Source organism: Polyodon spathula, chromosome 4 (assembly GCF_017654505.1).
Source record: "Polyodon spathula isolate WHYD16114869_AA chromosome 4, ASM1765450v1, whole genome shotgun sequence".
Classification (NCBI taxonomy): Eukaryota; Metazoa; Chordata; class Actinopteri; order Acipenseriformes; family Polyodontidae; genus Polyodon; species Polyodon spathula.
Window position 1 is genome coordinate 7,467,546 of NC_054537.1, and position 24,303 is coordinate 7,491,848.

General features: G+C 36.6%; 1 protein-coding gene across 5 annotated transcripts in view; it reads right to left on the reverse strand.

Annotated features, from left to right (window-relative positions):
- Nucleotides 1–6,823: 6,823 nt before the first annotated feature.
- Nucleotides 6,824–24,303, reverse strand: part of LOC121314106 (WW domain-containing adapter protein with coiled-coil-like) — a 48,353-nt gene continuing 30,873 nt past the window's right edge. For 2 of the 5 annotated variants that reach the window (XM_041247013.1, XM_041247017.1), the window contains 7 exons: nt 18,709–18,951; nt 15,749–15,871; nt 13,820–13,962; nt 13,598–13,713; nt 10,692–10,878; nt 10,454–10,581; nt 6,825–8,110 (listed from right to left, as the gene is read on the reverse strand). In XM_041247013.1, coding sequence (XP_041102947.1) covers nt 8,041–8,110; nt 10,454–10,581; nt 10,692–10,878; nt 13,598–13,713; nt 13,820–13,962; nt 15,749–15,871; nt 18,709–18,951 — 1,010 coding nt within the window. In that variant the 3' untranslated portion in view covers nt 6,825–8,040. Of the gene's footprint in view, nt 8,111–8,375; nt 8,413–10,453; nt 10,582–10,691; nt 10,879–13,597; nt 13,714–13,819; nt 13,963–15,748; nt 15,872–18,708; nt 18,952–24,303 lie in introns of all 5 variants that reach the window. The other 3 variants (XM_041247015.1, XM_041247014.1, XM_041247016.1) reach the window with 3 other exon arrangements.

Below are 24,303 nucleotides of genomic sequence, written 5' to 3' on the forward strand. Positions count from 1 at the left end.
GCCAAGCAGAAGGCAGAGAAATATATTTTCACCCCCAAGGGGGAAAAAACTGGATAGACAACAATTATCTTAATTGTAGGTAACGACTCGGAGGCGCCACTCCAGGATCTGCTTTGCATCACCCAGCCTAAAGTAAAGAAACAGGCTTCATCTGAAAGCAACTATACCTCGCTGTATAACCCTCACGTTGCTTGGCTGTAGATACGGTAATTGGATGCATTTTTTTCTACATTCTTGCCAGTGAATACTATCCTGTATCTAAATGGCTCTGTGTTTATACGCAGACTGTGTTGGGCTAAGAGGAGGATGTCAGTTACTTGAGAATAATACTAACACGAGATCCTTGTCTGGCGGAATCACATGCCCTCCCTCCAACAGATCTATCAGCAGAGCCTGCGTTTGTTTTGCCATTATGAAACACTGTCTGTCTGCCTGCACTGTGTACTCCGGATCAATCCCTGTAAACTGCTGCTGTACTTTGAATACATGTTGTTTTGAAGCAGACGATACAGTGTTGTGATAAGGCAGCGCCATGCAGGTGGAGATGCACTCTTGTGCGCAAGTGGAGTCTCTCTTATCTTTCAAAGCAGAACAAGCAGCTTTGCATGTCTTAACATTGCGTTGTGTCCCTTGCCATGAATAATAAGACATAATACTGTGTCCAGAAGGAAATAACGTAATGTATATTTCATGAATATTGACTAGCAGATGCACACGTTTTCATGAAAACAAAACAAAAAAACCTACCCTGAACAACCAGAGTTCCTAAATTGCGTAACGCATTCTAGAATGGTGTGTTACAACTAGAAATATAGCTCTGGCTATTTTATTTTCACCAAGATTCACACGAATTTTTAAAGTCATCTGGAGCTGTACATATGTACCTACTATCGTCTAATTCCACTTTTTTGTAACTATTTGTGCTTAACCAAATATTAGCGTTTCTAGCTCTTAATCTGATTTAATTGAGTTAAAGCCGGTAGTAGCATAAACTGGAAGATATGATTTTCAGCATGGCACCATGAACTGAGCATACCACTCTCCCAAGCGCCAGGCAGTGCCGGCCACTATGCGCACCAAGACTCATTGGAGCCCATAGTAATATTTAAAACAATGCTAGGAATTTTTATTTTATTGATTTCTAAAAGGTCAAGCTTTTTTTTTTTATTGTACTGTAATGGACTTCATCAGGTAAACACTTAAGACTATGCAATGTTGCCCTCTGCTGACACAAAGCATATACAGCAGCTAGGAGTGACGGCTAGGCGTGGATTGCCGAACTAAAATCTGAATCTGGTCGACTATAGACTTAATAAAATGTGAACATTTGATCGATAGATAGATACTCCTGTATTCTCATATTGACTATCAAAAATATTGATAGTCTTATTTTATTTTTATTAAGTGCGACTGTCTTAATGCATGATATTAATTTGAAGCACAGGGTAGACGGTACAATACAGGTTTTTTTTAGTTTTTTTTTTTTTTTTTTTTAAATAAATAACACCCTCCCTATCATATTTTAAAAACTCAATTCGCCCTCTACTAAGAGTTGCTTGCACTTTTTTATTCAACCTTGTGCTGGGAACGTGACAGAACTCTAAATTAAAATTAAGTTTGTAAAAACTGCAATTGTTCTATCATACCAGCGTGCAGGGGGGCAAGATAACCAAGGTTAATATATTGCTTGGTGGTACCTGTTGAAGTCCCATTAGGAAGCTCAGATGCCTAATATGTAAATGTATTGAGGAACCAAGTAAAATTCAATTTTGTGATTGTCTGAGCGCTAGACAAACTACTTAACCCAACATACCCACCGGTAAACTTGTATTATATTTGAGTTGTGTATACAGGATGCTACACTAATCGCTCTGAAAACTGAAGATTTTTATATATATCGCACAGAGAAACAAAACTATGGCATTCACATTTCATAAATGAATTTGAATTCATGGAGTAATGTTTAAGAAGTAGAATAAACTTAAAACAAGGCAGTTCGTGGGGACACTTACTGAAAGGTAACCTAGGGGAGGGCAATGTGTTAAACTGTGTCTAATTGTTTAGGCTAGGGTAGTGTCACTTAATAATCTGGCAATGCACATAGAAACCCACAGAGAGGTTCCACTGTCTGAGATCTAAATGAGTGCCAATAGGGACACTCCACCGGGGAAAGTCACAAGACACCAGACTTCTATTAATACCTCACCTGTACAGGCTAGACTGGGAGGCGACAGTGATAGTGATAGTGATCTGTGTAGTCCAATGCAAGATAGCATCCAGTGCCTCCAGACAAACATATAAAGTGAAATCATATATAATATGCAAGCATGATGCACATTTATAATGTGCAATACAATTGCAATATTTTGGTCATAGGTATGTTTCCCTAGTGAAAAAAAAGGAAATACTGAACATTTAAATGGAAAATCTGGATACAGAATGGTTAATTTTATTTCAATATATTGACACATATGACAGTAACATGAATTTCCTACCATGGCTGTTAAGTAACAACACATTTAGAGCCATTACAAACATGAAACAGTGACACGCACTATATTCCACCCCCTAAAGTATGCATCTGAGGCTGTCCATAAACACTTAAACTTGCTGATCAAAATGCTTTGAGACAAAGATTCACCTCTGGCAAAAGATCAACTATTGTATCCCTTATCAATGTAAAGACAACATCTTACATTCCCAGATTTTCCTTTTCTAGTAAAATCTAAATTCGATATCCATCACCAGGGGCCATAAACAATTATATGGTTGGACTTTTTTTTCCCAGTATGTTGTCATTCGGCATTTCTTATTGTACTTTCTTAAAGAAACTGTGGGTTTGTGCACATGTGTAATCTTGAAGTGCAACAATTTACAATCTACAAGTTGTAAAATCATATATTTATTATATATATATATATATATATATATATATATATATATATATATATATATATATATATATATATATATATAGACACACACACACACAGTACTGTGCAAAAGCTTTAGGCAGGTGTGAAAACATGTTGTAAAGTAAGAATGCCTTCAAAAATAGACATGTTAATAGATTATATTTATCAATTAACTAAATGCAAAGTGAGTGAACAGAAGAAAAATCTACATCAAATCCATATTTGGTGTGACCACCCTTTGCCTTCAAAACAGCATCAATTCTTCTAGGTACACTTGCACAGTCAGGGATTTTGCAGGCATATAGTCAGGTGTATGATTAAATTATACCAAACAGGTGCTACTGATCATCAAATCATTACGTAGGTTGAAACATAATCATTAACTGAAACGGAAACAGCTGTGTAGGAGGAATAAAACTGGGTGAGGAACAGCCAAACTCAGCTAACAAGTTGAGGCTGCTGAAGACAGTTTACTATCAAAAATAATACACCATGGCAAGACTGAGAACACCAACAAGACACAAGGTAGTTATACTGCATCAGCAAGGTCTCTCCCAGGCAGAAATTTCAAGGCAGACAGGGGTTTCCTTTTGAAGAAGCACAAAGATACGGGCATAGTTGAGGACCGTAGACGCAGTGGTCGGCCAAGGAAACTTATTGCAGCAGATGAAAGACACATCTTGCTTGCTTACCTTCGCAATCAGAAGATGTCCAGCAATACCATCAACTCAGAATTGGCAGAAAACAGTGGGACCGTGGTACACCCATATACTGTCCGGAGAAGTCTGGTAAGAAGTGGCCTTCATGGAAGACTTGCAGCCAAAAAGCCATACTTCTGACGTGGAAAGGCCAAGCGACTCAACTATGCACAAAAACACAGGAACTGTGGTGCAGAAAAATGGCAGCAGGTGCTCTGGACTGATGAGTCAAAATTTGAAATATTTGGCTGTAGCAGAAGGCAGTTTGTTCACCGAAGGGCTGGAGAGCGGTACACGAATGAGTGTCTGCAGGCAACAGTGAAGCATGGTGGAGGTTCCTTTCAAGTTTGGGGCTGCATTTCTACAAATGGAGTTGTGGATATGGTCAGAATTAATGGTCTCCTCAATGCTGAGAAGTACAGGCAGATACTTATCCATTATGCAATACCATCAGGGAGGCATCTGATTTACCCCAGATTTATTCTGCAGCATGACAATGACCCCAAACATACAGCGAAAGTCATTAAGAACTATCTTCAGCGTAAAGAACAAGGAGTCCTGGAAGTGATGGTATGGCCCCCACAGAGCACTGATCAACATCATAGTCTGTCTGGGATTACATGAAGAGAGAGAAGCAACTGAGGCTGCCTAAATCCACAGAAGAACTGTGGTTAGTTCTCCAAGATGTTTGGGCCAACCTACCTGCCGAGTTCCTTCAAAAACTGTGTGCAAGTGTACCTAGAAGAATTGATGCTGTTTTGAAGGCAAAGGGTGGTCACACCAAATATGGATTTGATGTAGATTTTTCTTCTGTTCACTCACTTTGCCTTTAGTTAATTGATACATATAATCTATTAACATGTCTTTTTGAAAGCATTCTTACTTTACAGCATTTTTTCACACCTGCCTAAAACTTTTGCACAGTACTGTATATAAACAGAACATATTAAACTTACTATATGAAATGTTTTCATATAAAAATACTTGTTACGCAATGACTCATTACACCCCGAGTAGCACTTAGAACAAACATTCATGGATGAAAAAAAAGGAATCCACTCCATGGCTCAAACCCATTACCTGAAGGGACCGTTCTCCAGAGACATAGGAGCAGTTTCTCCAGACTCATCTGGACTTCGCTGGTGAAACCCTAATTGGGTAACAGAGTCAGCTAGACAAGCTGCATCATACATTTGAAATATGACTTGCTAGCTTTATGTAATTGTACACAAATGTTAAATTGTAGTTTGACACATTTTTAGTGTCAAGCATTTCATGATAAAATTGGGCACACAACATAAAAGGAACCCTATATAGTACTTAACTATCAAAACACTATTTTAATAGTTAAAATAAAGGAATGGATCAAAACCTTAAGATTAAATCTCAACAGATCATATTGTAGTAGAAGCCATTTACCCCGTGACACTTGTAGTGATGCATTATACAACGAAAGTTTGCCAAAACGGGTACATGTTAATTGTTAGCCATTAAGGAAATGCATGCTTATTTTCTTCAAACTTTACCTGAGAATTACTAGTTAAAACCAGTGATTAAGCTTCCAAGTCCCAATTTAAAATTCAAGTGTCAGGCATGAAACAGTGTACATTGAGATCTTTAAAGACTGAAATTGTGATCCTTTCAATTTTTGCATAAAGTGAATTGGAAAGAAAAAAGGCTGTGAAATAAAAGCTATTTCCATGTGGGTAATTACAATTCATGGTGTGTAGGGGATAACAGATATATATATATATATATATATATATATATAGATATATATATATATATATATATATATATATATATATATATATATATATATATATATATATATATATATATATAGTGCCTTGAAACAGACTGTAAATTTCACACAAAACAACTCTCTTGCAATTCAACCCTAACCACAAATGGCAATTAGAAAGTGAGTTTACCACAACGTAGCCTAGAGACTGACATCCATTAAATGTAGGAAAACATAGTTCAGCAAATCATGCAAATCTGGATTTCCTCAAGGCCCCAGTTTCATATAAATTGGCTGGTTTCACTTGACTGCACTTAGATTTCAGTACAATACAGGCACTGCTTTAGATAGGATACGTCTGTATAAAGTGTGTTACAAACACACACCACAAAGCTGAATAAAAAAGTTAATCGAAATTGAAACAAAGGAAACAAAATATTTACAAGTGTTTTTTATAGATCAACAAGACAGCCATCAACTTTACATTTATTTACGAGGCATCTGTGTGACACACTGCTTGTAGATTCTAAACTGTATTTAAATACTTACTTGTATCTCCATGAAGTCATTTGAATGATGTAAAATATATATCTAAGGCCAAGAGTACACACTTGCTAATGCCTTAGTTGGACATTGCTGGCTATACACAATATTTCTTTGCTTGACTAGGTTTTGGGTAGATCCAAAGTAATCCATTGGAGCTTGGGGTTGTGTGTTCCACAAAAGTCATGTTCAATCCATTGCTCCAGCACAAATTTTGGTCAATATCATTTTGAATATATTTGATGTAATTAAGTGTAATTCAGTGGGCACTTGTTAACTACAAAAGTAAGAAAACTCCAAACTTTTTTTTTTTTTTTTTTTAAATAAAAACCATTTGACATTTGTTCAAAAAGGTGCGGTTTAGTACCTGTAATTCTAAATCCCTTCAAACTACAAAATGAAAAGGCAAATGTATCCTGTGGTAAGAGTTTATTTTTTAAATATACTTTAGGAAACAATATACAAAGCTAAGCTCTTCCACTGTTTCTGAACAGTGGTGCATTCCAATTACACAGACTTTGTGGCATTGTGATGGCAGAGAACAGCAGTCAGCACTGGACTTGCAGGTAGCTACAACACAAACAGCCTTCAAAAGGAAGGTCCTACAATAGCAGGGGACTCAACAGCCTAAATCACAGGAGAGAGGTCCAGCTTATCCTTGTTGAAATTATTGTCCGAATACAAAAATGTAATACTTTACAGTTAAAAAAAAAAAAAAAAAAAAAGCCTAGAAAGACATTCAAACAAGATGGGCTAATATATATATATATATATATATATATATATATATATATATATATATATATATATATATATATATATATATATATATATATGTCTGATCTTAAATGTTTTAATTCAGTACAAACTTCAGACATATGAATGCTCCCCATATTGAGGGCTGCTTCTCTCTCTCTCTCTCTCTCTCTCTCTCTCTCTCTATCCCTATGCAATGGCTAAATAAAATTAAGTAAGCAGTGCCTTTTCTTTTAACATTTGTTTATTACAATACATACATTTCACATCCAGCCTCTTTTCAATCCCCATCCCCGTTTCAGTGGACAGGGATCCTGTCACTTCGACTGCTCATCAGTGCACGTGTGTCCCAGAAGCACTTGCATTTCATCCTTACAGGGTGCAAATGAAAATATGTAGCAATAATTTATGTATACGACATATTGGATATACTAGTAATCACCGCAACTTTTAATACAACTTTTTATTTTATTTTAGGAACTGTACATAGGAATGAAAACTTGGTTAAACCAAGGTGCCTTGACAACAACCTCGAGAGAGAGTTAAAATGTACAGTAAAAATCAGCAGCAGGAAAGGATGGAGCAAAACTGAAAATCAGAAAAAAGAAAAAAGCACATAAAAGAAACTAATCTCTGCCCTGCAATGAGGAAACTGTATGCAACAATATTCCAGACAGGGTGGTTGGAATCAGATTATATCCCTTGCTTGTTACTTTGACCAAACTGTTCCAAGGTGCTGCAGCTTTAAATGCACACAGCCAGGCACTGGTATTTATCCTAGTAAATGCGGGGTCATTGAATGATGAAACAGAGCCTTGAACCATTGCTTCGGGGCATGCTATGCTTGTCAAATGTGGGGCCACTATCCTTTCACCAACCACCTTGACTCGCATCATAGTTTACTGAACTAAATAAAAACGTAAAAAGTATAGTCTCTTATAATTTAACAATAATCAAAACTCAGTCGTTCATAAAATTAAATATTAAATTTGTCCCCCATATTCCATGCAGATTTTGGTTCAATGGCAATGGTTCACTGATCCATTAACAAAAGCTTCTGCAGACAGGTTAACATGTAAAAGGCTGGGTATTTAGCCACCTCAGCGTTGATTAGTTCACAAGTCAAAGCTGATACGCATGGCTTCCCATGGCTTCACTCTACAAAACTTATTTACAACATGGATACATCTACAAGAAATCTACATTTCAAGGACTTTTACAAATTCGTATCTTGTAAATTCCCCTGAATCATTCCCCCTGCCACATACTTCCTACCCAGCCCAACGGTCCAAAGCATACCAAATAGCAGCTCAAAAGTGTTAAGACTGGGCAAAAGGATCAACAGTTCCTGGGTTCCAACCATGTGCAATTATTTTTCACAAATTCACACCATAAAGGAATTCTGATTCTTCAATTTTTCAAGTTCTTTAATTTGTTGTCTCAAAAACAGTATCCTGTGGGGTTTAAAAAAAACATGTTATGGGGTACATTACTCCATTAATACTGAAAGCATCAACAATCTGAACGTCAAGAACTTCAAGTTTGTTTTGTTTTATGAAATGGAACTACAGCTTACTCTTTGGAAATCAATTTTTAATGAACATTTATGATCATATTTTTTCAAACCATAGCAACCTGTATTGTCTGTTTCACAAGGTATAATTCTATTTGAACAGCTGGTGCATTATTATGGTTCATTATTTATTCTTTGTAGCTTACCCACTTGACTGCCACTGAATGTACCATGTATGTCCTGCTGGAGTAAAGCAAAAAGATAGAATGTCTCAACTCTAGCATTGCGCCGCTTCTGCATGGCTAGGAATTTTGAAACTCCTCCGATCAACAAAAAATGTTTGAGGGAATGAGATGGATTACAGTCATAACAGAATGCCACCACTTATTTAAGCAAATAAAAACTTTTTCTGTAACCGTTTACTTTGAAAGAAAATAAATTAATTTTCAACTATTGGTTATTTACAGTTTTCATTAGTTGAACTTGCTGCTGGTTCTGTATCTTAAGAATTTCGTGACAACAAAAGTTGTAAACAATGATGTGCAGCAAAGTATGAATATTCAGGAATGGAGTCATTTGTAAAAAGCAAAACATTCGATACAAAAAGATTCTTTGTGGCGATATTCTGAAATTCCAGCCGCTCATATTTACACTGAAAACTCCTACGCCCTACAGAAGCAAGCATCTTAAACCAACAGGAGACAATGACTAATCAACCCCATGAAACTGTATAAACAGGAGAAATTCCTTAAAATTGTTAGTCCCTTTAGGTGTAAATAAAAGTTGCCGTAAAATAAATCAACTCACATTTATACCTTAAAAGGAAAAATAAAGGTTGGCAGTCAAGTGGTTAATAGCTGTCTCCAATTGCCTTTAAATCTTGGCTGGAGTTCTTGTTGCTTGTCAGTTATACCTCAGGATGTCCTCATGAATACAACTGCTCTTCATACCACAAATATTGCCAATTTGCTAGACTTATTATTAGTTATTTTTTAGCAGACACCTTTATCCGGGGTGATGAACTTGAAAATGATTACAGAAAGACTTTACAATAATTGTTTTGAGTAAATATAAAGACTGGTTCATGCATAATACTGGATCACAATACAATGAAAAGACAAGCTTTCTCTATTAATCCAACACTAGTACCTTTATTTTCAAAGACACCACAATATTATACAAATAGGAACAGAACAGAGCTATGGCCTTGGTGCAGCCACTTTTGGATACAGTGCTAGCAAACACCAGCTGCAGACATAATGTGGGACAAGTGCTTTGCTTTCAAAGTAAAGAAAATGTTTGTGCCCAAGGACAAATTCTTGGATAAGTATTCCAATTTCTTATTAAAACCAAATCTCCCTGCTGCCTTGCATCTCCATCACTCACTCCTCTCTTGACTCACCCCTGCCAAACGCTCCTACTTCCATTCTATCATTCTGTCTTCTACTAACAATTCCCATAAACTCTCCTCTACCGTCCTCTCTCAACTGATATCTTCGGCTTTCTCCTCCAAAAATCACAGACATCCGCAAACTCTTCAATACCTCGTCTCCCCATCACTCTCTGCAACCCCTACTAATCTACCCTCCTTCTGTGAAAGCATTCTCAGCCATTTATCATCATATTTGCCATATTTGCTCTTACTGGACGTTTCTTATATTAATTCAAATATTTTTTTACAATAAGTTAACTGCTCTTAGTCTAACTTGCACTTAAATGCAATTATTTACTGTATTCTTTATTTTGCTTTTATTTGAATTTGATCCTATTGTGCATTACAACTGCTCTTACGTGATATTTTGTAATGTGATAATTTGCAAGGAGATCATTTGTAATTTGATACTTTGTATAAATGTAAGTCCTGGATAAGAGTTTCTGCCAAGAAATAATAATAACAACAATAACAACCACCACTCTACAGAGCATAAACAGCAATACGAATCAGCTGTCAGACAAGCTCGGAATAAGATGGCGTTCTCACACGTGTAACACAGCAGTAAAGTGTGTGGTCTGTGGCCGTAAACACAACTGTTTATTTTTTGTACACCTGTAATATAAGTTGACACAATCCTTTAATACAGCCGTGTACCAAATATTGAGAGAATATATTAAAGTGTGCTGTATAGGCCAGCCATATTAGGCCAGAGGTCAAGGCACACATTAAGCTGCAGCAAATTTAGAACTTCATTTCGCAATGAGGAGGAAAAAAAAAAAAACAAACAAAAAAAACCCACATTTACTTTTACCTGAAAAATCTGGTTAATAAAGAGAGAACAAATCTTACCTTTGCTCTCGTAACGTTGCTTGAATTTCACACACTCGAACTAATGATCTTAAATTTTTTAGTTCAGTACAAACTTCAGACATATGAACGCTCCCTATATTGTGGGCTTCTTCACGTAATCTTGATGCCTGCAATACATAATTTGTTTGAACAATCATGCAATTAGCTTCTTTAAATAGAGTTTTTTCAAATTACAATCTTGCATTGGAATTCTAAAAATACAAGCTAAACGCTATACCTGTTTCTCCACATGGTCGGCAGGCCATCCTTGGACATGTTTTATAAGGTTTTCATTGAAGTGTGCTGCTAGCGTGGGTGTAAATGTACACGTCTGCCTTGCAGATGGACTTGGTGGCACAGATGCTGTACTTGATGTACTGTTGCTAGGGATGTGGTTTGGAGCAGGTGACGGACTCCTTTGACTACTGTGGGATAGCAAAAATAAAACAGAACATTTCTCTGTAAACAGATTTAAGGAATCAGGAATATTTTTCAAGGCCAAACAGAACACACAAATTAGTTGGATAGCTCAAACTTTATATAAATACTCACAATATACGTTATTCACAAGTTAAATTAAACAACAAACAGACTAATGTAACATTAACAAATACTAATGTACAAAAGTTAATGTAATGGCAACAGATGACTTGTACTTAGGTGTGGGTTTTTCAAAATGCATAAATTATGGTCGCATGGTGACAAACAAGTAGCAACCCCTGCACTTTAAAGGAGCTTGCAATTCCTGAACCTGCCAGCAGGTGGTGTCACCATTTTTTACAGTTCCATTAAAGCAACAGAGGATTTTACTAACCATAAAACTATTAGTCAGCACTTGCGTATCCGACACTAACATTTTGACTTCAGCGGAAGTTATAAAAAAGTGTGACACATCTGATTATTTCACTTTGACCCGTTTCAACCCTTGTCCGTTTTTTTTTTTTTTTTTTTTTTAGGAAACAAAAAATACAATGCCAAATACGCAGCTGAAAGGACTGTGGTTCAAAATACAGGCTTCCATTTAGATGTACTTTCGTTGGTTACAGTACTATATTTAACAGTATTTTAATACAGAACGATGACTCTGAAAATATCTCTTCAAAAAAGACAACTGTAGACATGCAGACTGTACAGTACACTCCTAAATCTGATAGGGATTCATTTGTAGCAGGTATTTGTAAATTCCACATTACGACCCAATAGCAAAACTAAATCAAAATGTTACCCATGCAGAGAATGACAAAAAACATTAAAGGCAATGCAGTTTATCAAAAGATTCAGAAAAATTAAAAAAATAATATTATCCAGAATTTAAACAGTATTCAAAATGGCATATGCTGCTCAATAAGGATCTAACTTCACAGTGCACTTGAAAATGCACAAAAGGAAGATCACAAATTAAAATATATATATATCAGAGCATCTAAAACTGTTCAATGATTAACTGTTTCACATTTCGGTAGCTGGAATTGCTCTTGTTTGTTTATTTGTTGCTGCATTCTCTGAGGCCCTGGAGCATGGCGTGGACACACTGTCCTGACACAGCCATGTGCATGGAAAGATTTGCGCTTGCGAAAAAACAAAACATGGGCTGCGATTGATAATCAAATACAATAACACTGAAGAGATAGGCTTTGTATCAGAAAAGTGGTGACAAGTGGAATTAAAATGCATTAAAATTCTTTTTTTTTTTTCATTTATCTACACATCCTACCCACAACTTACAACTGAAAAAATATTCTAGAAATTTGTAGAAAATTGGTTTGGAAGCTTGCTTGGATAAGTGTCCACCCCCTTGTAATAGCAGTCCTAAATTTGTTGTAACCAATAGCCTTCAAAATCACACACCAAGTTAAGCGGCCTCCACCTGTGTTAAATTGTAGTGATTCACATGATTTCAGGATAAATTCAGCAGTTCCTGTAGGTTCCCTCTGCTGGGTAGTGCATTTCAAAACAAAAGACTCAACCAAGGTGCTTTCAAAAAGAACTCCGGGACAAAGTTGTTGAAAGTCTCAGATCAGGGGATGGGTATAAAAAAATATCAAAAAGGCCTTGAATATCCCTTGGAGCACGGTCAAGACCATTATTAAGTGGAAAGTGTATGGCACCACCAAGACCCTGCCTAGATCAGGCCACCCCATTAAACTGGATGACCGAGCAAGAAGGAGACTGATCAGAGAGGCTATCAAAAGGCCAATGGCAACTTTGAAGAGCTACAGGCTTTTATAGCCAAGACTGGTCACAGTGTGCATGTGACAATATCCCAAGCACTCCACAAAGCCATTACTCAAGAACGCCCACCTTGAATCCCGTTTGAAGTATTCCAAAAAAAAACTCAGAAGATTCTGTAGCCATGTGGCAAAAACTTTTGTGGTCTGACAAAACTAAAATGGAACTTTCTGGCCTAAATGCAAAGTGTTACGTTTGGCTGCAAACCCAACACAGCGCAATACCCAAAGAACACCACCCCTACTGTGAAGCATGGTGGTGGCAGCATCATGTTTTTCATTGGCAGGGACTGTGGCACTTGTCAGGATAGAAGGGAAAATGAATGGAGCAAAGTAGAGAAGTCCTTGACGAAAACTTGCTGCCCACTGCACGAAAGCCGAAACTGGGACAGAAGTCCACCTTTCAGCATGACAACAACCCAAAGCACACAGAACTTGAACAGTTTTGTAAAGAAGAATGGTCAAATATTGCCAAATCTAGGTGTGCAAAGTTGGTAGAGACCTATCCCAACAGAATCACAGCTGTAATTGCTGCCAAAGGTGCTTCTACCAAGTATTAACTCAGGGGGGTGGAGACTTATCCAATTATGATCTTTCAGTTTTGTATTTTTAATATATAATTTTTTTTCTCAATAAAAACTTCTTTCCCCTTAATAGTGTGGAGTATGGTGTGTAGATAAGTGGAAAAAACTGAGGCACTGAACAAAATGTGAAAAAAGTTCAAGGGGGTGTAGACTTTCTATAGGCACTGTATTTACAGGAAGAAAAGCCAGTTACTGCCCATCACACACAGTTCCAACTGCACTCTTGTCAACGGATTTACTTTAAAACTTTTTGACTTTCATTTCATTAGTGTCAAAAAACACTTTCCAGCTACAAATCCTACATCACTTATACCCACCAACATGGTCCTTACCTTGACCGATGAAGAGTCCGAGGGGACGCGGGTTCATGCCCGTGTTTTTCAACAGGTACAGGCTGCTGAGGTACTGACTGTGGAGCTGGTCCTTGTTTCACTACAGGTGTACTAACCTGAATAAAGGAGATGTAGAAAATAACCATCACACATAAGCCAGTACTGTAGAAGCTGGTCCATCTTCATTACAAGTTTATTCAGTGCTTAACTATAAATACGTACCTTTGGCTGCGATGATACTGGAGGTGTATTTATGAGAGACTTATTTGTATTTGTCTGTGGCGTGCTTATCCTCGGAGATACATATGACCTTGGTGACGAAGCATCTGATGTTAATGACATTGGAGACTGATTAGACTGCTGGGCTATAAAAATCGAAAAAAAATAAAATACGTTTTTACCAGACATTTACAAAAAATCTTTTTTCATCTGTATCTTTCAAAACGACCACCTGTGGTCCAAAATAGAACCAGATGCATCTAACATTTGAAAGAAAATGCTGCCTTTAGTTACAACACTGACAATACCTGCTGTGCATTAAAATAGTCCCAGGAATATACAATATCACAATTTGTTTGGATGACATCAGGATAGTATTGCAATTATGTTGCTGAATATACTCTGGTGTGATCTGGAACATGGTGTGTACTTGTTCCTGCTGTATTTTATTCTTGCATAATCAGATTTGCAAGAGACTGCAGCTTACTGGAAGTCCCTAGCATTCCTGTACTTGATAAAAGTTATAACTCAGCATCTTTCCTTCCACACTCCAATCAAGGAATATAAGCGAGAAAAACAACTGAACAAAATTCCAGATGTTCAAATCCAAATATTCATTGCAAATATGGGTATCCTCATAACTCAACCCTAATTGAGAAATGATGCACTAACCATCAATACATTCAAACACAACTGTAACAATTGTATGTTATATGATTTATAACAATTTTCAATTCATGTTCAACAAACCTTGAAATGAACACTGAGCATGGCATAATATAAATGAAAGAGCTACAGCCAGAGCTCCAGATAAGCTGCGTAAAGAGTGTTTTAAATAGGAATGACAATGTTTAAAATTTCATGAGTAATGAAAGTAATTTCATAAAACTCTCGCACGGCTGAGACGTCGCAGGGTTTCCTCAGAAACTTGTCAGTGCTAGAGGCCAAACGCAAGCAGTAATTTTCATCACAAATCATTTTAGTAGATATCATAGCTCTCATACTACTACTAGCACATCGTCGATATGGCAGAGGTATGGGAAGAGAGAGTATTTAGGGACCGGGCAGACTCAGACGCGTATACAGACTCAGAATTAGTATCAAAAGTACCGACAGCCAACAGCAGAGAATTAATTTGTGTGATTTATTAGATCAAAAAATTAGAACTAAAAACGCAATGATTTTTTTACAGCGCAAATCGCTAAAAGGGATCGCAAGTGATGACCCTTGCGATGGGTTTTATGAAACGCTCGCAACAAGGACCTCAAAGTCCATGCAACCACTCTTGCAACCTCATCACAATTGCAGACTTACAAAACGGGCCCCTGGATTCTTGATTTCCTGGCGCAGTCTTAATCCCTCTCAATCTAACCTACCCATTTACCTATCTGTAAACTGATTTTTTGGAAGGTAAATCTATATAATAAATACAATATTCTGTGTTTGGAAAGTGTCAGGATACTTTATATTTCTATTGCAATGTGATCAATCAGGAATACAGCATCATCGTTTCTTTAGAAATATATAGTTTTTGCATACAGACTGTTAAGTATATTGCACCTGCATTGCTGGAATTAAATACAATGCTCTATTTGTGTTTGACTTACATCCATATTGTTTGTGGCCAATAAAGCAAAGAATTATTGCTGTTTGTTATTACTGTAAGACCAAGTTTTTGTACAGTAGTTCAAAGTAACATTACACTTGCCTACCACAAGTTAGCATTAAAAGTATGCAGTATTTATTGAAAAGTACTGATAACTTCAATATAATGTTGCACTTTACTCACCCAAAATATATATACTTGCATATTATCTAAATTGGAGGGTAAATTAGTCAACGACCCAAAACCTTACCTGCAGCACTGGCTACAGCCATGAAAAGTCGACCTAAATACACCTGGAAGTAGCACAATTTCCTTTGCAGTCATACCTTGTGTAGACAGCTGAGCAGCTTGGGAAAGCAAAGTAGTGATGTTGAAAGCAGATGGTCCAGCTGTGAGAATCTTATGAAGCATAGACTGTAATGAAGCTTGTGTGACAGCAGCTGTAAGAACTAAAGGGGGGACAAAACACAGAAAAACAGATGCATAAAAAAAGGTATAGATTTTTGCTTTACAAGCAGGTTAAAACCCTCAAACACTAGAACTATAACTCTGAAAATGCAAATGATCGGTCTCCCGAAAATACTAAAAACCCTCCAGATAACACCTCGGACTTCTTAAACTCTCCAGGAGAAGCTAACCAGCCTAGAAAAGGTTGTGTGGTTGTGTGAATTCAGCAACACTTGAAGCTTCTGTACGTATTTTGATAGTAGTGTCGAGTGTAACAGCAACACTATCTCAACATTACCTCTTCCAAAAAACACATCAGGGATTACAACTACAACACAAAAAGTACCAAGGCCTTTATAGTGTGTTAGATGACATCTTACTCAAAACAACATAATTTTGTTACAGGGTGATTAGAAAGTAAGTTTACCACAAACACACCATATCAATGATGTTGTAAACTTACTTTCTAATCACCTTGTACACAACACAGCATAACCTTGTTATGCTGCACAAAAAACAACTTAATCCATACTTTTGTACAAATGTAGCAATTTCTTACTCTCAAACCAGTAATGCTAATCAATCCACTAAAATAATCCTACTTGGACGTTTAAACTGTTTCCAGAATAGAATTCACAACAAAAGGACACCTAGTTGTAGAACAGTGTGCATGTATATATTATATGTAGGGTGCAAGGGGCGCACCGATAATCGGTAGTCTATCGGCATGGCACCAATAAGGGGGAAAAAAACAGTGCTGTGGAACATGCGGTCAAAATGCAGCAAATGCATCTCAAAAGAGCAGTATTTGGATTTAATTTATTTAAATTTATTTTTGTCCGAGGACAATAGGATAGCGAGTTGTGTGCAGAACAGACTTGATGCTACATTAAATCCAATGATGTACTGCGAGTAGAATATTATTATGATGCTTAAAAAAAATGTGTCTAAATAACATTAATAGTTGAAGTTGTTACAATTATAACAGTGATAATAATAATTAGTAGTAGTAGTTTAGAGTACATGTAGTCTATACAGTTACCAGACTAACATTCACCCTAAGTAATGCTTTGTAGTTGGTTTCAGGCTGACAAAACTGTAATATATAAGGGTGCTTATTATTTGTAAGAAAATTATTGTTCAAATGCAGCATCAGTGCACACTTACTTACAAAACTGCCTCTGCTCCATCTCTCTTTGGCAGCTTGGCATCACTTCAGGACTACAGCAGCAACGACAACAATCTCCCTAACATCCAAGGAGTTGTGGGCTCTCTAAACATTAAGTGGGAATTACCTTTTGTAATTTTGCTTATCTTGCTCAGTTTGTTTATCTTAATCTGCACTGGATGTGGGTGTATTAGGCAGCATTTTGAAGCTGGACTTGATTACTGTGCCATCTTGTTTAGTAACAAATTCAAGTTTGACTGAATTATGTAACTGGCTATTCTCATGACATTTTTAAGTTGTGCCGCATTTTTAAGCAGCGTATGCTTAAAATAAGAATTTAACGAACATTGCTGTAGTTGACATCGCGTAGGCAATTTTTTTTCCTGCTGTACAGTATAGGTCGAAGTTATAATAATACGCAATGTTTGACAGCAAGTGGCTGTAAAAAAGTTAGTCACATTAGGCTATATATATTTTTCTACCGAATTGTTTTACTAGTCAAACGCAAAGTGTTATTTTTGTATGACTGTTGTAAAGCAAATGTATAAATTGCTGAGAAGCACACAATACAACTACTCTTTATACTCATTTTCTGAAGCAAATGCAAAAGTAAACAATACCTGTTCATTTTTGTGAAATACAAAAAGTAAACTATATCTGTTAATTGTTTAACATTTATAATTAGAAAACAAAATTTTAATATAGGACCTATGTCTTGTTCTAGTACTTTACCTGCACTGTATTTATTATCGGTATTGGCCGATATGGGTAGATAACCATCAGATATCGGTATCAGCAAAGAATCTTATCGGTGCACCCCTAGTGTGTGTGTGTGTGTGTGTGTGTCTCTATCTATATATCTATATATAGATTCAGATCAGATTCAACAGTAGTGGATCAGAAACATTACTCGAGTCTTAAACTGCCCACAGAAACAAACTTACACACTGACAAGTTAATAAACCCTATATTGAAACCAACTAAAAAACAGTAACCCAAGGAAAGTTAACCACATGCTTCTTGGGAGTAAAATAGATTAAAGCATACAGCACATTTAAAAGGTTAAGAAAGGTAGGGTGCAAGCTGTAGAGGAAAGTGCAAGCAGGCTGCTGTGTGTATGAGGTGATACAGGCAATTGGCTCTGTCTGGCATTGTTGGTCAAAACAAAGTGACCAAGAACTGGAAAACAAATTTGGTGTAACTGAAAAATATTCTACTGCAATCAGGGGCCTTGAGCAAACATTAAAATACTGAAAACATGGGGTTGTTGGGAGAGATCCATCTGCAGCTGGGGAATGTGAAATCTAGGATATTTGACATTAACAAGACAAGTTACAAACTGCCTGGGAGCTGCCTATCAAGGTTAACTAAGAGAGGGTTGCTGAAAACAGCTATTTATTAAGTCCTTCATGCAGCAGTCAGGACACCAGCATACCAATTTAGCTGTAACTAATGTGTTGCAACCCACAGATTATGTTCACTGCAAAGAGGTCTAAAATATGCCTCCTATGTGGATTGTAGTTCCATAACTAGCAAGGGATTAAGTCTGACAATCTGGTTTCAAACACAAAGTAGAAATCTCCAATAAAACATCAAAAAAATAAATCTTGAAGATCAAATTGATGCATACGCCTCTTTATAAAAACAAAATATTTGTACAAACCCACTTACCTTCATTAATTTTTGACATATCAACATTAGCATTATTAAGCTGCAAGGTGGCCTGCAATGCAGGCAGAAGCTGTCGCAGGAGGTTTGGGTCCTGGAGTAATGGAGGAACAGGTGACTGTGGGACAGGAGAAACAGGGACTGTGGAAGCGGAGGAAGTCTGTGTCACGGAGGGGGTCAAACTGGAAGTGGAGGAAGACTGGGAGGTACAAGAATGGGATGCAGGCTTTTCCGTCTGTGCAGATTCTGTAGATAAATCAAAAGACATCTTGAAATTTCATAAGTTTTGAAAAAAACTACAAGTGTACAGTACCAACTTTCAAATATTAAACAAAAGGTTTTTTTTTTTTTTATCGCTTACTTGGACTGTTGGGGACCTCATTTGTTATATTTTACACAAAAAAATTGCGGCAACATTACTGTCTGTGCACAGTATTGATAGCCTGCATGTAACCTTTGTCTGTACGCAGTGACAAATACTTGTGCATGTACATTTCACTGGGAAATAAATACCCACACCTTTTCCCAACCATAGGCCAGACAACCAAACTCAGGACAGACATGGAATTACAGGCATCCTTCTGCCACAAAAAATATCTAGCACAGAATAAAACAGCAAAAATACAGTCAAGACTCCACACGTATCAATTTAAAAAAAGGAACAGCAAGGACACATTAAGTCTTAAGTGTTTTGGTAAACTTTAAAATTATTTTTGGTATGCATCAGCTAATTAGCACAGTTCCTGGTTTCTCATCATTGGCCAATGAGGCCAGCAATTCATATTGCCAGAACACACATCACGGCTCCAGACTGTGACAAGTGGTCGCAAATGTGACCATTTTTGTTGTTTTTTGCAAGAACATCAAAAGATGCAATTTCCCACTTTTTTTGGTTAATATGCCTTTTAACCCTTTCACAGCACTGCCTGGTTTGTTTTTCAATTGCATAAAACGGCACTGTAATGAGATGTGTGTACGGACAAGCTTAAAACAGTCACATGGACTGAAGTGAAGGCTTGAACTTTGAACCCAGGTGTTAGGGGTGAAGACAGAGATCATTTTGTAAAATGGAATTCTGCAAGCAATCTCGCAAAGGAAATACCCAGGCTACAATCCAGTTAGTTTTTGAGAATTGTGGATTACTCCAGTGGAGGCGAGGACCTCGATTTAGAGGATGAAGAGCTTTTGGATCCTATTTTTGCTGTAGACACAGAAGGTAAGACTATTCATAATTTGATTTTGAATCTGTTCTTTTATTTTTTATATTCTTGCTCACATATCCATTAATAATATTCCACGACATACATTAGAAATATACTTAGGACATCATGTTTGCTGGTTTTCTTGCATATTGGTTTATTTACTGTATTTAAAGATAAATTACCTGTCAGACTGATCGCTTATCGATAGTTATTTAGGTAGGGGATTTACTTCATATGTTCTAAGTCAGTCTTTTTTTGTCACAGGTTTGTATTTTTATTTGTAATTCACCATCTGAAGGTTACATTTAACCAGAATTTTTTTAGTAGTAATGTTTGTAGAACAGATAGACGTTAAGTACAGTTCTCTAGTCGTTTTTGTCTCCGTAAAAAACAGAGAAAACCTTTCAAATTACCGGATGAGACCTGAAGAGCTGGAAAAAAAAGGGGGGCAGATCTGAGCAATACACAGAGGCCGTGCACCACAGACCTAACACGGACATTAGTATTAGTATTGTTCATTAAAGAGACGAAATTCCATTCACATTTTTATCATGTTACAAAAGAAATTGCAACATTGTTTAAAAATGAATTACACTTTTTTTTTTTTTTTTTACATAATGGTATTTGGCATGATACATACTTTTTAAAAGTTAATATGACATTCAGGCCTACTTTTATATTAAGTCAAAGTTAACTTATAATTTAAAAGATCAGTATGAAGATCCAGATGTGCTGACATTTGTTTTTATGCCTAAAAACACCACAGGACATACCTGTTAGTGCTTTACGAAAAGTTTTTTAGATACTGGGCAACATGCCATTGACTGAGAAGGGTAAATTATCATGAAACAGTGTAGTAACAGGATTACTCGCATAACATTGCTGGCCTATGTACAGTACTCCATAAATTAGGTTTAGCATTTTATTGTTTCTTTGCTAACTCTGCCTTGTTACTTGCTAAATTTAACAAGAGGAGGGTCTCTGGACAGAATGTCTGAAAAAAAAAAAAAAAAAGTGTGTAGTGACTACATCCTTTAAACAGTAAAACCATCAATTTCCTTTAAGGAATGTATAACTACAAAAATAGCTTTGAGCTTGTTTCTTCGCTAGATAATATAATGCAATTAAGAAAACAGCCATGGTTTAATATTGCTAATTATAGTTTTAACAGTAAAAAGGCAGGTAGCATGGAAAGAAAAACTAAACAATTAAAAACACAATTAATTTGGCTGTCCAAGTGCAGTACCTTAGATTTTCAGCACAGAAGAATGCAGTGCTTTACCATTCCTGCCATCTTATTTGCTTTCTTGTTCTCTACGTGTTCATGACTGGCAACATCTTTGAATGGTATTTACTCCATCTTTTACTGAGACTGTATTTTTTTCTTCGTTGGTGCAGCTGCCACGATAAGTTTCAGCAGAGACACGTGATTGAAGTCACATGAATAAACTCAGCTTGCAAAAACTTAAATGTGTATTTGACTAAATTAATATTTTGATTACACTTTTACCAGTTTCAAAACACTCGAGAACGATATTTCTGAAATGGTCGTTTAAAAAAAAAAAAAAAGGGAAATAAAACATCAACATAGGGGGTGGGGGTGTACTGTGTTCTTCAATGAATAGGATATAGCCAGAATACTGGATGCAGCCACAAACAGGTACTGTACTTGTAATTCTACTTTTATTCACAATCTCATTGCTATTATTATGATGCTAGTAGTGACAAATACTGTAATAAAGAAAACCTAAGAATAAAACAGTACAAATATTAATAGTTTAGATAATGCCTTTATCCAAGGTGACTTCCTTAATTTACTCCAGCAGCTTATATTGTTCGTTCTGGATTGCCCATTTACTATAGCGAACAAAAGGCTTTGGACCCAAACAGAGGGTGTACTGTATTAAGTATTTCACTTGTTTAATATACAACACTTGCATATTTTAACATATAATGTGTGCACATTTGTTATTTCATTTTTGTTATTTTTCACCACCCATAGTGTTCAACATTGAGGGTATAAAGATGTTTGGATCAGAATCCAATATCATTCCTTACAAAAACGTAACATACTGCAAGTATACTTGTGCCAAAATTGTCTGGTTTTAGTATACTATTGGTGCCACTATACCGTCCTATTTTGGCACATGTATAGTGCAGTATACAACTTTGTATATTCTTTTTGTAAATAATGCAACATAATTCCGAAATATTGGACATTTATTAGAGCATATCTTTTTGCATACCTGCATTGTCTCTTGCTAGATACACACCTCCAGATTCTGACAAATACTTTTAGAAAACCAGGAGCAACTTCTGCTCTGGATCAAAAATCTATAATGCTCTGCGGCTGCCCATCTACGTGAATAACTATCAAAAAACTTGCAGAAACTAACTAAAACACAAGTCTAGTAAAAACAAATGGAAATCTGGAAAAAATATATAAGAACATAAGAAAGTTTACAAACAAGAGGAGGCCATTCGGCCTATCTTGTTCGTTTGGTTGTTAGTAGCTTATTGATCTCAAAATCTCATCAAGCAGCTTCTTGAAAGATCCCAGGGTGTCATCTTTAACAACATTACTGGGGAGTTAGTTCTAGACCCTCACAATTCTGTGTAAAAAAGTGCCTCCTACTTTCTGTTCTGAATGCCCCCTTGTCTAATCTCCATTAGTGACCCCTGGTCCTTGTTTCTTTTTTCAGGTCAAAAAAGTCCCTTGGGTCGACATTGTCAATACCTTTTAGAATTTTGAATGCTTGAATCAGGTCGCCGCAGTCTTCTTTGTTCAAGACTGAATAGATTGAATTCTTTAGCCTGTCTGCATATGACATGCCTTTTAAACCCAGAATAATTCTGGTCGCTCTTCTTTGCACTCTTTTTAGAGCAGCAATATCCTTTTTGTAGCGAGGTGATAAGAACTGAACACAATATTCTAGACAAGGTCTTACTAATGCATTGTACAGTTTTAACATTACTTTCCTTGATTTAAATTCAACTTTTCACAAAATATCCAAACATCTTGTTGGCCTTTTCTATAGCTTCCCCACATTGTCTAGATGAAGAAATTTCTGAGTCAACAAAAACTCCCATGCCTTTTTCATACATTCCTTCAATTTCAGTATCTCCTATATGATATTTATAGTGCACATTTTTATTGCCTGCATACAGTACCTTACACTTCTCTACTAAATGTCATTTGCCATGTGTCTGCCCAGTTCTGAATCTTGTCTAGATCATTTTGAATGACATTTGCTGATGCAGCAGTGTTTGCCGCCACTCCTATTTTTGTGTCGTATCCAAATTTAACAAGTTTGCTTAATATACCAGAATCTAAATCATTAAAATATAGGATTAGGAATAGAACAGGACCTAATACTGATCCCTGTGGTACTCCACTGGTTACCTCACTCCATTTTGAAGTTTCTCCTCTAAATCAGTACTTTCTGTCTTATACATGTTAACCACTCCCTAATCCATGTACATGCATTTCCTTGGCGTGAGATACCCTGAGACACTGTACCTATACTGAGTACAGTGTACTTTGTACAAATCACAGTCCCTAAGTGAATTACGGGCAACCTAACATTTGTTTAGACAACCAAATGTCGACAATGGACTGCCCGAAGGGCAAGTACCATTACCAAAATTTTGCGAGCCCTGAGGTAGCAGCTTCTGCATCCAGCACTCAAAGAACAACATGGGCATTTGCAGAGCTTTTTGAGATCATGTTATAGTATGCATGTCTATAAAAAGGTATGTGAAAAATACAGCGAACAAGTGGTGGGGCTTGGCGGTAGATTCAGCACTGAGTGTCCTTTTAAACCCGTTTTACTCTGAAAAAATATATATTTTAAACAGCGTGTGTAAAATAAACAGCGCATGTGAAAATAAACTGGACCCGACGCACCTGATAAGCACTGAATAAATGAACTGCAGAGTGAAGCCCCTTGTACAGAGGTACAATACTTAGCACATCTACTTAAATGTAAATATACCCAGTTTCGCAAATGCAGTCTGTACTTAAAAGTGAAAACAGCTGCAACCACTTTGCTCAAATAGTGAAGCGGCAAAGCTTTTAGCAATCTGTGACGGACGTATCGTATTCATTTGCAACAGTACTGTATGAACCAGGCTTTAATAGAATTTTCCACGATTCTGAAATAAACAGCATGTTGTAAAAGAAAGCCTCCAAGTTGGTAAACTTCTGTTCTCCAATGCATTTTTTGTTTAGTCTTTACAGAACATAGCTCACCTCACAATTGTCTGCATTTTAGCTGTAATCAATTTACATGCTTGCTTCTATCTCAATCGCTGACTTACATAGCTACACGTAAATGCTGCGTGCATTAGGGATGGGGCGGTATAACATTTCCACGGTATGATAACCTTTAAAAAA